Below are 14,506 nucleotides of genomic sequence, written 5' to 3'. Positions count from 1 at the left end.
GTGTTCCCTGTCAAATCTGGTTAATTTTGAACAGGGTTGCTTTATCTTTGAGGTACCAGCTACAGTCAAGCTCACTCAGGATGCTGTAACAACATGGAGACACTGAAAAGGAGCGAAACACAGTTACAACAGTCCGTGTATGTGAATCTAGCACTAGCACTTACAATTAATTTAATATTTAAAACAAAACTGTTTTCTACATAGCTTGCTATCTGTTAGTAATGTAAATATAACAACAGAAAACTTAGTAGGTGCAAGAAGCTTTTCAACTTTCCTGTATCCACCAAGTTAGAGCACAGGAAGTTCCACACTGACACGCGAAAGAACTTCTTCACAGTGAGGGTGATGGAGCATTGGAACAGGCTGCCCAGGGAGGTTGTGGAGTCTCCTTCTCTGGAGATATTCAAGGCCTGTCTGGATGCCTACCTGGGCAGCCTGCTCTGAGGAACCTGCTTTGGCAGGGGGGGATTGGACCTGATGATCTTTCGAGATCCTTTCCAACCCCTACAGTTCTGTGATTCTGTGATTTTTCTTCATCAAAACTGTGCTGCTACACTACTAGTGTATGGGATGGGTAAATGAAGACAGACATGCACTGTGTATGAGATAACTTATTTTATTTATTCAATTCTCAACTTAATTTTGATGCTAAAATTTGGTCAAAGGCACTTTAAAGAAGGTATTTAAGAAACAAACCTTATGGTGATCAGTCCAGACAAGTCACCTATACCTGCCATTAAGGACACAACTACCTAGAACCGCAAAAGGAAACATTCACAGGTTTTAAGTGGAACATACTGTCCAGCAGCAATATCTTTTTTTTTTTTTTTAGAGGATTAACAACATTTCTGGAGTATTTTAAATACAGCATGGTAAAACAAAGCAAATTACACCTTTTGAGTTCCACAGACGTTTTTTCTTGACAGAAAAAGGACAAAGCAGCCTTCCCAAGCAGACCCATATTGAGGGGTCTATTTTCATCCATGTGTGCACTGTTAGCATCAGTAGGAGGTACATCAGGGAAATAATCCACTTTTCTCTGTTGTACAAAGATAAAAAACCCTTCTCAGACAGCAAACTGCATGTAACAGGTCTATCAGCTACTTACTGAAAGGTACACTTCTGGAAATGTAACAGAGCAAATGGCAACATGTGAACAAAAAGTGATTGTAGTATCTACCCACAACAAAGCAAACCAAAGCGGTCTAAAAGGCAAAATGCATCAGCAAAGATCTTCCACAAAACAAGAGACTGTGTCTAATCTCTTATATAAGACCAATAGAAATTGCAAAACTGAACTGGGAGTGAAGATTAAAATTGGTCTTTTTCTGCAAGCCAAGATTACCTCTGTCCTTCAGCTAGGGACTTTGATCAGAAGGCAGCTACTTTGCCTTCTTGTTCCTTCTGATCTAAAACTGACTTAACACAAGGTAAAAATGGTGCTGTTACACTAAGTGACATCCCACATCCAAGCACAAGCAACTGCTTAAGAAAACCCTGCTGCTCTGTAATTTCAAGAAAACTCATTCAAAATTTTTGAGATGAGACATTTTAAATCACTACTATGGTGATGGAAGCTTTTAGGTTTTATAAAGTGAAGAAATCTCAGAGAAAGTGAGCACAGTAATCTGAATAGCCTGAAAGAGCCTGTTTCTGTGCTTCAGAATGGGGACCCCACCTGTAACATAGCCTCCTTGGGCTGCTGAAATACTCAAACTCATTAAATATTTTGTCAAAGCACGAAGCCCTGAGAGTGAAATAATAAACTACTAATAGTTGTGTAATATTGTATGTGAAAATTAAGCTGCTCACATTCCGATCTTCCCTCCCTAAGCTTTTGAAGAGTGAGATGCAAACCAATTGTTCTGGGAGGTATCAGCTCATGGTTACAACCATACAATTCAACAAAGAGCCCTCTGTGAGAACCACAGAATGAAAAAATCAATACTTTTTTCCAGCCTGTCTGGATATTGAAAGGAAAAAATAAATACTGTGCAGTGCTGCCAAAAAGGCAAAGAAAATCATTTCAGAGGCCCAAGAGCAAGGACACTTTAAAACAGAGCAAGAACAAACATTTGAAGAGCAGGCGACTCTTGCTCCTCCAGATAGGGTGCTGGCTTATCACAAGGTTGGATGTTCTTTGCCTCGTTCCCTAAAGAGATGCAACTTGTACATACATGCTGCTTGCTTGTTCCTCTATTTCCTCGTTCCCTGTAGGGTGCTGCATGTTTCTTGGAGGGACACTCCTGCCCTGCCCTGCTAAACCCACAAGACAGTTGGGTAGCAGACAAGTATTACAACTGCTGCTGAGGAAAGGCAGAGAGATTAAAGTTGGGATATTGATTACGTTTTATGGTTTCCTTACATATTGCAGAATCTTTTAATTGCAGCTTTGAACAATGCCACTGGATTTATCAATAGCATATGGATTTCACAATATTATTGTTTTGTGTTGCACATGGGATAAACATTTAGCTCACAGAAGGAAGCATCTATCTAAAATAAAGTATCGTACATTCTCCTCTGGACAAGTGTCCCTCTGACTACAGCTAACTGGAGACTTTTTCATTTTTCTAAACAAATATATTTATAATTTTCTACATAAGTCAGTTAACTTAAAATAAAGCTCTTGTCTCTTTCAGTATTTCAGAGAGGATCTTTCTCACGATCAACAGATTTAACCCAACAAGAACTATTCATTTAACTAATACTTTGTATATAAACCCAACCTGCATTCAGGCAGAGAAGTTGTACATAGCATTTCAATTCCTTAAGTTATTTCAGTAATTGCCATTATACTGCAGAGTAATGACCAGAAAGGAAGTCATGAACTTTACTGCTGGACCACAGAGAGAACCCCAATCTGTGTGCGAGAGCTATCTTTGGAAAAAAAAATTCCAGTACTTTATGGTAACGTCCTCTTCAAGGAACACCCTGAAGGACAGCAGCAGTCCCCAAGGCTGTCTGTTACCAGTATGTGCCCTCTCCAAAGCAATGACTGGAGGTAATCAGGTTATGTCCAAATTCATCAATATGATGAAGGTGAAAAATGATAAAAAAGAAAGAAATTTTGTCGACGTGTGGAATAAAGGCATGTCAAGCTTAACCCCATCCCCTGAACTTTGCTATCAATTGAATTTGATGAAGAGAAAACCAGAAGGTTTGGGTACATAAAACACAGGCTTGGCCTTTGAAAATTCTTCAGTTATTAACACAATTTTGTCTCACACCAAGAAAGTGTTTTCAGTTAAGAGGCAGTTAAGAGGCAGAGATACTCATAAAGTAGTGGAGAGAGTTAATGCACTTTGAAAGATTCCTGCATTCAGGCTGGTGCACCTGAACAACTACATACTTCAGCTTCACAAGAGTGAAGCAGGGATCATGTAACACTTCGTTTGGAAAAATACAACAAGAAACAAATACAGAACAAATGGATGAAAAAAAGTTCAGAAAAGTGAAATTAAGTACTTTGGCCAAGCAGTCAAATCAGCTTTGCTGTAGTTTTAAAATAGGACTTGCTTGTATCTGCAGAATTTTAATGAATAAGATAATTTCACAAAGTAGAGTAATGTAAGAATCAGAGAGAGATGAAGTAATTCTAACACAGGATGAAACCAAATTATTATATGCTGTTGTAGCTCTGTTAAGATACTAACCTTTCTGATTTACAGAGAAGGTATGAAGGAGGAGAGACTTTTGTATGACAAAGCATCTAGCTTATCTCATGAAGTTCTCAGATGAGTCATCCATTCTACCAGGTGGCAACTTGATTTAAAAACAAACAAAAAAAAGCCATGGCCAAGTATGCAAGCTCCTCACATCACCTCAGCAATCTGAATTGTAACTGCTCCTGGCTACTAGTAGTAATCCAACTTCATATTGTTTTGTAGAATAGAGACTTATAGTAAAAAAAAAAAAATTAATTCACAGCAGTGAATTTCATTTCTGAAATAATTCAGAAGTTAGTCACTGAGGTGTGTCTCTGTCTATTCATATCAACTGGTCTGTTGTTAAGGCAAAGCAGATTTGAGGCTGTATTTTTACCCCTCTCCCTTCCTTGTAGGGCAAAATACCCAAAGTAATTTCTAAATATTAAGAACACAAGATAAATATTTCCATCACGAAATATTTGACTGTGCAATATCAGATTTCTAGTATTAGACCTCACCTAACAGAACATTTGGAAGGAAATAAAGAAACAAAGAAAAGAAATACTGTATGATTATCTTCGAACTTGTTCACTATGTTTTTAATACAAGTTCTTCCAGAGATTAATGTACCAGAACCACCTCCTATTTCACAGCTTTAGGGCCCCCAATCTTCATGAGTAGGGCTGCAAGATCATACTATCCCAAAGAGTCAGAGCCCACGCTGGACTCTGTTGTGCACAGACACTGGCTGGAAGTACTGCCAACGTGATTTTTGAAATAAGAATCCACAAATAATCCTAGTCCACAAGCTTCATGCAGGAGATGGGGAAGACCCTTTTTCTCTGTACTGGCTTCATTCAGTTTCCTTCAAAGTCCACTTAATTCTCAGAAATTGTTTGCTTTAGCTTTTGATTATCCTCTAGTGCTTCATTTTTGTTCTGCTCTTCTAGATTCTTTGCCGAATCAGGATTGTACCGATACAAATAGCCATACGGACGGAGATGATAAATCAAATATTCCAAATGATACATAGTCATGGAGTCAACATAGTGGAATGAAACGGCCAGGTCGGAGCAGCAGCCGGGACCCTAAAATGCAAAACAAGTCAAAATAATCAGGAAGAATTCCAGAGCATGCCCTGCATACTGTAGGAAGAATTCAAACACACACTTGACTTCATGGGAAGAAACTCACCATCATCATTCATGTATTTCAAAGCTTAATCCATTTTGCTTGCTTAATATTAATCAGACACATTTGCCAACTCATCTTTCCAAAAGCACAGTTGGACAAAATCTTTTGCCTCTGTAGCCATGCCAATGAAGAAACCAGCTGCTCTCATAAATGCCAGAGGGTGTTCTTTCTTTTCCATATTTCACTTTTTATGTCAGTGTTTAAACAAAATTAAGCAGCATCAAGCAGGTATAAGTATATTGTATTTATAAATGAAACAATACACTTGCATTTATATATGACACAATACACGCTTGTTATCATGCTATCAGTTATCCAGAATACAAAGGCCAAACATGCTCATGTGTACCTCTGTGTGCTCGAGCACTGCCTGGTTTGCCAGTATCTAACTTTCTACATAGAGGCAGCTGCTGTAATGAATCAGTTAGGAGGTATTATATTTATTTATTTAAATTTATTAAATTATTTGACATTACTAAGCATTTTGAAGAGCTAAAAGATGGCTGTTAACACATTTTTTACAAATTGGTTTTGACTAGCTCTGATTCAGCTTTGAGAGACAATGTCTTTGATTCAGGTATTTTTTACACTTGGAAATTTCTTATCAATGCTAATCTTAGGGCAAAAAATCCTGTAACTGAGCATATGGCATACAAAGATATGCAAAAATCTAAAAGAAAAACGACTATTCCTTTCCATGAAAACAGTTGAAAGTGAAAGTTCAAACAGCTGAGTTGAACAAATACTCAAGATGGAAACTTAATTTAAGCAAAGCCAGCCAAAATTAAAACTGTAAGATAAAATGAAGAAAAACACCCCGAAGGATGAGGAAGCATATAAAAACATAAGAAACAAATATTAGTTTTAACACACAGCTTGTAATGAACCTCACTGGACTCCCTTCTCATTGCACTCTGGTAGGTGGGTGGCTGGAAGAGAAGCTACTACATGGGACATGAAGGTACAGAACAGAGCGGTAACTTTGCAAGGAAGGCAGTGGTGATGACACCAGACAAACCTATTGGAAAGATTTAATCATTTCTTGTTGTCCACAGAACATAGGAAGACAGCAATAATAATTCCAGATTCATTACTTCTTCCAGGACCTTAAGTTCTTAGCATCAAGTTTTAGTTGATGACTACTGTGTTTAATGAGTCTGCTCAGAGGTATTTCTCAGGAAGTCACAACAAAATCTTCTTTTCTAGAACACATTTAGCTGCCATTAATATGCCAATACACACATCATACCATCATAAGATGAATTTCATAAAACAGTTGTCAGGTTCCTAAAGGCTTACCTCTACAGCAGGGTAATAATTGTAATTCCAGTACCAGAATGTTTTTGGTAGGTATCCTCTGATTAGGAGATGTTCTGGAACGAAGGGATGAAAGGTTTCCCTGCCATTTGTATCTCTAGAATCTCCTGCTTCTACATTGATGATCTCCATGCACCTTCCTAGTGCTAGGTCTTCAATAGAGGAACTGTGAGAGCATTTGTTTGTTTTAAATGCAGTAACAAATCTCTTCAGAGCTTCTTTGCTTAGAACATACCCTGCTCCTCCACTCATGTAGCCCTGTTTCACGTAAGGCTTAAACCTTCTTCCAAAGTATATCGGTTGTTCAGGACTGTATTTTGAAAGAAGCCATCTCAAATTGTCCAGTATAACGTATGTATCATCATCCGCTTTCATGAACCAATCTGCAGCATCAAAATAATGGTCATACACGTATTGAAAAGCTTTAATAGTCTTCCAGTACAGTTGATCCCTGCCTTCTTTGGTTTCTAGGCCCACAGCTGGGAAGTCTTTATTTTCCTTAGAGCTCATAAAAAGTATTTTATTACAACGTTGGGCCCAAGTGGCCTTAACATGCCTGGCTTTCTTTTCTAGATTTTGAGGTCCAGTCATGACCCAACAAAGTATTTTCACCTTCTGATACAGTCCATCTGCAACATTTTTATTCTCATCTAAAAAAAAAAAAAAAAAAAAAAAAAAGAGGAAAATTTGAAAGCATTAGACTTCACTGAGTGGTAAAATAAATCCAAGAACAACGTCTCCCCAAACGTTCCATTCCTAAATCAGAAAAGACAGAGAAGAAGTCTTTGTTTCCAAATGAAATTAACTTCACATTTAGAAAAACAAAACTCCCCAAACCAAGAAATTAAAATTCTTCAAGCTACTTTGACTTCAAAAGATAAATTTTGATTTGACATCAAAATGGGAATCTGTTTGAGAAAGTGTGACTTTAGAATGTCTTCATTTGTACACAAAAACTATCAGAAGCCATCCTTTTTATGGCACTGGAAAACGAATGACAATTTAAAAACTGAGTATTTTTGCCATTCACAGTGAACACGACTGCAACAAAAAGGTCAAAAAACTTCTCAGCTTTGTTATGTAATTTTATGCTAACAAACAGAATCTAATAAATATTTCTAAAAAAGCAATGTGGTTTTGAAGGGAAAAAGCAGATGGTAAGCCAGAACAAAAGAACTTATCATAATATCATGATAAATCTTATTTATAAGATGTCAGAAGTAGTAAAATAGCATAGTATGAACCTTCTATTGCTGTGCTGAACAAAAGGTATGCAATATAATGTTTTCCATGGTGCCAGAGTGTTCATTTCCCTCAAAGAAACCTATCAACTGACACACACAGAGTGATGCTAACTCATAGAACAGAACGTTCCATGGAGAGGGAGATCTGCACCATAGGTCCTAAAGTATTCCCGTATAACCTTTTCAAGGATTTCTTTGCAACAGTTTTCTGTGATTACATGCAAAGCACTCACAAATTTGTCTTACAGAGTTTGCAATTTAAATAACTTGAAATAACAAATTACTTACTAATGTCTTTGTTCAGCAAACGCATTATAGCGCAAGCATTTTTTCTAATCTGAACTGCCCCAGTTCAGATACTGCCCGCTTTTAGGATTTAGAATGAACTCATATAATGAGATGTGTCAAATGTAAAAGTATACCTGAAATATTAGATGGGTCTACCATCTTTAAAAAAAAAAAGTGTAAACAAATTTCTCTGGTTTTGACTGAGAACACCAATTTGTCTTTGGATTGCCACATAATCAGCCTAGTAAGGAGGGCCCAGTGACACATTGCTGCTTTTCTTCCTTCTTCTTTTTTTTTTTCCCCTCTTTTTAGCTTCATCTGAGAGGTTAGATCATATGTTAGAAATGGTCCAAAATTACCTTCTAAAAGCTAAAAAGCAATTCAACCACATCTACAGCACTAGCAAATATATCTCCTTAATAAATCACATTTGATGTCAATGGTTCGTCTGAGAAGTTCCTACAGAGAAATTCTAAACTTCCTAAAGAAACTGCCAAGTCTGGACACAGTACTTGGACAAACAGGCTCCAAGGGGAAAGGGAAAAATCACTGCCGTGATGTAATTGAAGACAACCACCATTCAGCAGACCTTGGGAGATCAAAATTATTTAGGTGTAACCTGAACATTGGCAAGTGAAAGAAAATGACTCATACAAAATTTTGGCAGTGAAGAAAACAACATTTTGCAATACATGAAAAGAGAACACCCTATATCATTAGTCAGGTGTAACAAGATACCTTTGTGCTGTCCCGAGTCTGCATTGAAATTCATTTGTCCTTGCAACTGATCGTTATCTGTATCTGCTGCGTGTTGGCCATGTGGATCATTGTGAAGAATATGAGGTTGGATTTCAACCTTTTCTTCAAGTATCATGCTAAACAGAAGATAGCATAGGAAAAATCCTATTGCAGATCCAAAACTGAAGGTTAGAACGTTCATCAAGGACTTAGAAGAGGCCATTTCCTGAAGATAATGCACTGTCCAAAACAAATGAAAAATATATTAAGCCTAAAACAGTTTAACACAGAACTTGAATCAAAAAAATTAGGAAAAAATCAAGGACCAAATCTTTAAAAGTAGAAATCTTAACACTACCTCAGATCCAGCTCCCCAGGGCTTGCACGGAAGTTTAAGTACAAGAGCAATGCAAATATTTACATAAAACTGTACAGACTTATATCTAGTAAAAGGCCAGCTGTGTACTATGTAGCTTAGAATTGTAAAGGACAGTCAGAATACACAACGGAAAACATTCATTTACTTAATTATACTGGTACAATATTAATAAAAGAATGTACACATTTAAAGTGCAAGATCTTAATTATAAAAAGGTGGTTTACATTCACTTCTTTATTCTCTTGGTCTTCAGAAAATTGTGCTTAAAAAAAGTAATAGCTCAATCTTACAAAACTAAAAGATGATAATCAAAGGCAATCTACTTGTCAGGATCCCATGTCACCATGAGATGTACTTAAACCCAAGGAGTTAGTTTATTACAGGAATTCTTTCACAGATGTCAAATACAAGCAGATATTGAAGACTTATACAGCAAATCTACTCTCATCTCAAAGCAGGGCAGCTTTTCTTCCACTTTTAAAAGTGCTGAGGATAGATGTTCAGAAGAAAGAGTAGGACAACATCTGAATTTTCATAAAGAAACACTCTCTTTTAAAGGCATTTGGCAGAAGAGGCAAATGAGACATATCAGCCTTAAAGCCTCTTCTACACATTAAAAAAATGTGTATTCCAGTCATGTAAACCTCCACTTCAGCCACACCCTTGTTTCTCAAAACCAAAAGGTCTTGGCTTAGCATTTTTATAAAATTAATCGCAGCCAACAACTTTGCCTATGTAAAGTGTGCTTTACACATTCAAATCAATTCTGAATTTATAATATATTAAGCACTTGCAGGCCAATTTCAGGCCATTAAGGCCTAAGGCCTTTTCATCTTTGGAAAGGGCTGAGATATTTTTTAATAGTCCATGACTAAGCTACAAAACCACAGGCAGTGAAATCCTCGCTGGAGTCAAGCCAGGACCTTACAAACGAGTTGATGGCGTTCCCTCCGCTAGCATCACTCTTAGCATCACCAACGGTGAACCCAACTGCGTTAGGTAGCAAGCCAAAAAAAGTTCGGGATTACACAGACCATCCGGATTAGCTTTAAGGAACTAGTGCTGTCTGCACAATCTGCTGCTCTCTGCAGATCAGCAAGGCGGGCAGGAGCAAGTGTTCAGACACTCCATGACAACATCCTTCAGCTCTGTGGTGACACTGACAGCGCTGCAGGAAAAACAACTGCAAGGAAGGAGAAGAATTACTAGTGTGGGAGAAGAATGGGGCCCTCCTACACAAGAACGAGGGAAGGAGATCTCAGAACGGGGTCCAGACTGCAAAGGTATGTCTGAGGCACACAGACATAAAAGGGAGAAACTATTTAGGGAACAGGAATGTTACTGTGCTCCCTGACACGTAGCGAACCAGGCTAATAGAGTACCATCTCCTAACATCTTTTAACCCATGCAATTTAGGTTGTTCTGAATTCATCTCCAAGTTTCCTAATACCCAAAATGAGCACATATTAAAGTATAAAGGTGGGACACTGCTCAAAAAGTTGTTGCATCCCCTCCTTGTTAATATTAGAGCAGCAATTATATTTGATGTCCTGCTGTCTGCAATACATTCAATCTGCAGAAGTGTATCTCATTACTACCACTGAAAAGAAACAAGAGTAGAGAAAAGCACTGGGATGACCCCAGGCTCTACATCTTACACGGTCCTGGTGCTGCCAAGTCTTACATCTGAGCAGAAGCAAAGGCCCAATGCACACAGCTGACTCCAAGCAAGGTGTCAATCTTTGCCAAACGCTGCTCTCCTTCTGAAAACCCCTGGTCAGAGACAAGCTGCAACCACCAACACAATTTATTTAGCCTGCACCCACTTCTCCTGCTGGCTACGAAGAGTCCATGGCAAAAAGACTGCCCCCGAGCCAGCCCCACAGCAAGAACCTGCTCTGAACACCAGCTCTCATCCCTCCCACCTCTCTCCTGATCAGAAAGCAGAGCAGGCAGAGAGCAGGTGTGCCTACTGCTAGGCTGGCATTTTCGGAGATCATCGGGTTGACTGCACGCGTATGCACCTAGATCATCTGAGAGGGGAGAAGCTGTAACATGTGGTAGGGCTTTCCTTCTGTGCTGCCACAAAAATGAAATGAAACTGGAAACACAACTTGAAGCACAAAAGAAAAATTAGGAAACTTAAAGGCTGTACCAAATTCACGTAATTACAACTACAGGTCTTAAGGAACTCCAGTCCTTTAATATGAAAATGCATAGTATACAATTTTTAATCATATATTGTCATACATCACGTGTCTAGCTTTATTTCTGATGTCTTACATGCCACTAACTTGGAAAGAAGACACAAAGGCTTACACCATGTACACTCCAACCCTGCCCCCGCCACAATTTAAGGAACAGCCTGTATGCAGAAGCAGCCCATGACACTGAGAAGCATTCACTGTACTAAAAATATGTTTTGTCGTTGTTACTTATCTCACCTATCACCACAAAGGTCCCCTCAAAATTAGCAATACAGAAAGGGAGAGCATCAGGATAAAACAATGCCTCCTTCAGCATATTTTAAAGGGGGAAAAAAAACATCCATGGATGCACACAGCGTACCTACAGCACTTTCTGGAAGTCCCCATTGTTCCACTTTGCAATCCCGTGTCTCTCTGCCATGCACTTTCGGTTATCTGCCCTAACAGCTGCTAAAATTACTGTTGCTTGGAGAAAGCAAAATAAAGTCATTTGAAATAACGGCAGGTTATTAAATTATGGCGTTGTGTTAAATTAAAACTGCATTACATTCTTAAACAACAATGAAATAATTTAAAAAAAATAAGTGTATGGAAAATGTTAAAGCAGAAGAAAGTACATCCAGCCCATTCGGCAATCTGAAGCTTACTTGTGGTATTCCACAGGCAAGCAGGATTTCTGGGGCAAGAAGGGACAGATGCTGAAGCAGCCCTTCAGATTCCCTATGAAATGCCTCCAGTCACAGTTTCCAGTCTAAAAGAATCTGCTCCTCTGCCTACCAGTTTCATGTCACCAGACTGGACCATTACACCCATGAGTGCATATCCACATCTTCATAAGCTCCAACAGCAAGCAGGATGGCAATTTTTGGTTTTACTTTTTTTAATAGGATGTTGATATTTGATACAAGCAGAGTCCTTTAATTTGCCGGCAACGATAACTGACAGTTACAGCATTGGACTAAAACCAGAAAGTGTCTGAAAGGAAGGTCAATTCTTATGATGATAAGCACCCCCGTTCTGGCTCTGTGTTACCATTCTTCTCCACAACCAGATTTATTTGAGATTGAGAAATACAGAGAGGGAAAAGGAAAGTGCAAAATGTACCACAGCACTAAAAGTTCCCCATTTTTATTCCTATTTCTATCTTCATTTCTATTGACTTCAACACCAGATCCCATTTAAAAAGAAAAAGAAAAAAAAAAAAAACCTACAAAGCCTAAATTTGTGTTTAATCTGTGCTCCATTACTACACCGCGGCAGCTTAAACAGATCTATTTACACACCCGTGCAAGTAGCCTTATTTGCATTAGCCAGAATGACAAATGTTTTACAACTCTATTGCAACTTAACAGCCATTGCAGATTTCGCTCCAAATTTCAGTTTTGAGAGCCAAAGACTTTGGCGTCCTCAACGTACAGTGGAGGTCCTGTACGCACATTAGGTGTTGCTGGACCTGGCAGCCCAGTGTCACAGCCCGAGGTGCAGCCAGGGGCCGGGCAGGGGGTGCGTTTCCCTAGCTACACACACACCTGCACAGGGAGACTGCCCCAGCTAAACTGAGAGCTCGTGCAAACACAGATGGCACCAGTGGTCTGGCCTTGTGCCACCCAATCAAGTACAATCTGAAGTGGCCCCCAGATCTTACAGTCTCTCCAGAAGCTGGCCTGGACATCCCGATCTCTCCTGTTGTCCGCCCAAGGACCCTCTGATCTCACCAGTGCCGTGCCCACACTCACAGCTCGGTCCCTGGCTCCCCAGCCTCTCACTCTGCTGACCGTGCGCCAGCCCAGCCCGATGTTCTCCACCCACAGCACCACAATGGGCTCACGCACACCACGTGTGTGCACTCCAGACCCTCTGCTACCGGCGCTGTGGACTTGTGCTCCCAGTCCACCACGGGTACTTAGACCATCTGTCTCCAGCCACAGAGGTCTCTCTAGCTTACAGGACCGACTGTCCCCGTTGCTGGAGCTCCAACCTCACTATGCACAGGTGAACACAGAATAAAGAGTCCTACCATGCAGGAAAGCAGGTAGAAATGGAGCTTAATGAGAAAAGGGAACAGGCTGTGGTAAACTGGCACAGAGCACGGCCCTTTTATCCTCTTACCCATCTATTTGCTCATACTCATTCCCCTGCAAACCACCTGGTCACCTTCCTTTGGTCCCCATCCTACGCATCCTGTAAGTTCTATACAACCACAAGATGCTCTTCTGCATCCCATAACATGACCCCATACCTTGTAGGCAGTTACCCACCTCAACCCTGTAAGATGATCTAAAGACCCTTTCTGCCGACTTCTCTTGACATCTCACACCTGGAAGACAGGGTGCTGGCTCTCCTGTGACAGGGCAGGGAGCTTCCTGCCTAAATGATGTTAATGGTTCTTCCCTCCTTCACCGTTGTGCCTCTCTGCTCCTCTCTGTTCCTGGAGATGAGGCTTTTATCCCATCTTCTAAAATACTGTTCTCAATCTGCTGGCTGTGCTGAGAAGGGTTAGGGTCCTTCCTTAGGGGGATCCGCAAGCAATAGGAATATATGACACTGGAGCTTATCCCCCAAAACCACCTTTCGTATTTTTAAGCCAACTCAGACCATAAAACCTTCTGGAGTTGTTTCAGAGGAAACGCATTCAACAGCGGATAATGAATCTGGGGTTTCGCAGTTCACAGCATGCAGCACAGAATGCAGATACTTCTGCACCTGTTTAATCCCAGCGCCGCCCCGCCATCGCTTTAGACTAAGATCCCGTAATTTCACCGTGACAAACACGAGTGGCAGACACACGCGGCCGGCTCTGCCTTGTACCCCTGGCTTGGCGGCGAGTGCTGGGGCCCAGCGCGCCGCAGCCGTGCCCTGAGGCTGCAGCGAGCAGCCAGCCGATCCGTGCCACCATGCCCCCGGCAGCCACACCGGGCACCACAACGCCCCGAGCCGAACCCCCGGCGGCACCGCTGGCTGCCCAGCGCCCAAGCAAGCAGCACCAAAGCCCTCCCCCAGCAGCCCTGCGTGCCAATACCGGCCGCCCCGCTCCAGGAAGTCCCCGGCAGCGGCACCGCGGGGCCGCCCGCCCCGCTCCGTCCCCCCCCGCCGCCCGCCGCCCGCCGCCGCCCCCGGCCCCGCTGCCGTCCCCTCACCTCACCGGCGGGGGCCCGGCTCGCCCTCAGCCGCTGGCCCCCGCAAGGCGCCGCGCTCCGCCGCCGCCCCCATGGCGCTGCCCCGCGCGTCACCCGGCCCGCCCCGGCCCTGCCCCTCCTCTCCACTCCGCTCCGCCCCGGCCCGGCGGCGGCGGGCCCGGCCGCCCTACCGGCCCCTCTCCGGCCCGCTCGCCCCCGGGAGCGGCCCTCAGGCCGGGCGGCTGGCGGCCGGCAGCCCCCGCCGTGCCCGTGCCATGCTGCGGGCGGTTGCTAGGGAACGGCCGCGGAAATGGCGCCTGGTGGCCGCGGGCGAGCGCGGCCTGCCTCCGAGCGCCGGCGGGCAACGCGCCCC

The 14,506-nt window shown here is 41.9% G+C and overlaps 1 protein-coding gene across 4 annotated transcripts; it reads right to left on the bottom strand.

Annotated features, from left to right (window-relative positions):
- Positions 1-600: 600 nt before the first annotated feature.
- On the bottom strand, positions 601-14,240 carry C1GALT1 (core 1 synthase, glycoprotein-N-acetylgalactosamine 3-beta-galactosyltransferase 1). 4 transcript variants are annotated; one of them, XM_082753739.1, is made up of 4 exons: positions 14,155-14,240; positions 8,432-8,671; positions 6,144-6,811; positions 601-4,738 (listed from the first exon to the last, which is right to left on the bottom strand). In XM_082753739.1, the coding sequence occupies exons 2-4, from the start codon at positions 8,652-8,654 to the stop codon at positions 4,529-4,531; spliced, it is 1,101 nt and encodes a 366-aa protein (XP_082609865.1). In that variant the 5' UTR covers positions 8,655-8,671; positions 14,155-14,240; the 3' UTR covers positions 601-4,528. The 4 variants fall into 4 exon arrangements, with proteins under 4 accessions (XP_082609865.1, XP_082609867.1, XP_082609868.1 ...); XM_082753741.1 differs by lacking the exon at positions 14,155-14,240 and adding an exon at positions 13,276-14,025; XM_082753742.1 differs by lacking the exon at positions 14,155-14,240 and adding an exon at positions 10,469-13,237.
- Between the last annotated feature and the right edge of the window lie 266 nt (positions 14,241-14,506).

This window comes from Aythya marila (genome assembly GCF_965140915.1).
Source record: "Aythya marila genome assembly, chromosome: 2".
Lineage (NCBI taxonomy): Eukaryota > Metazoa > Chordata > Aves > Anseriformes > Anatidae > Aythya > Aythya marila.
This window is presented reverse-complemented; position numbering and strand designations above follow the sequence as displayed.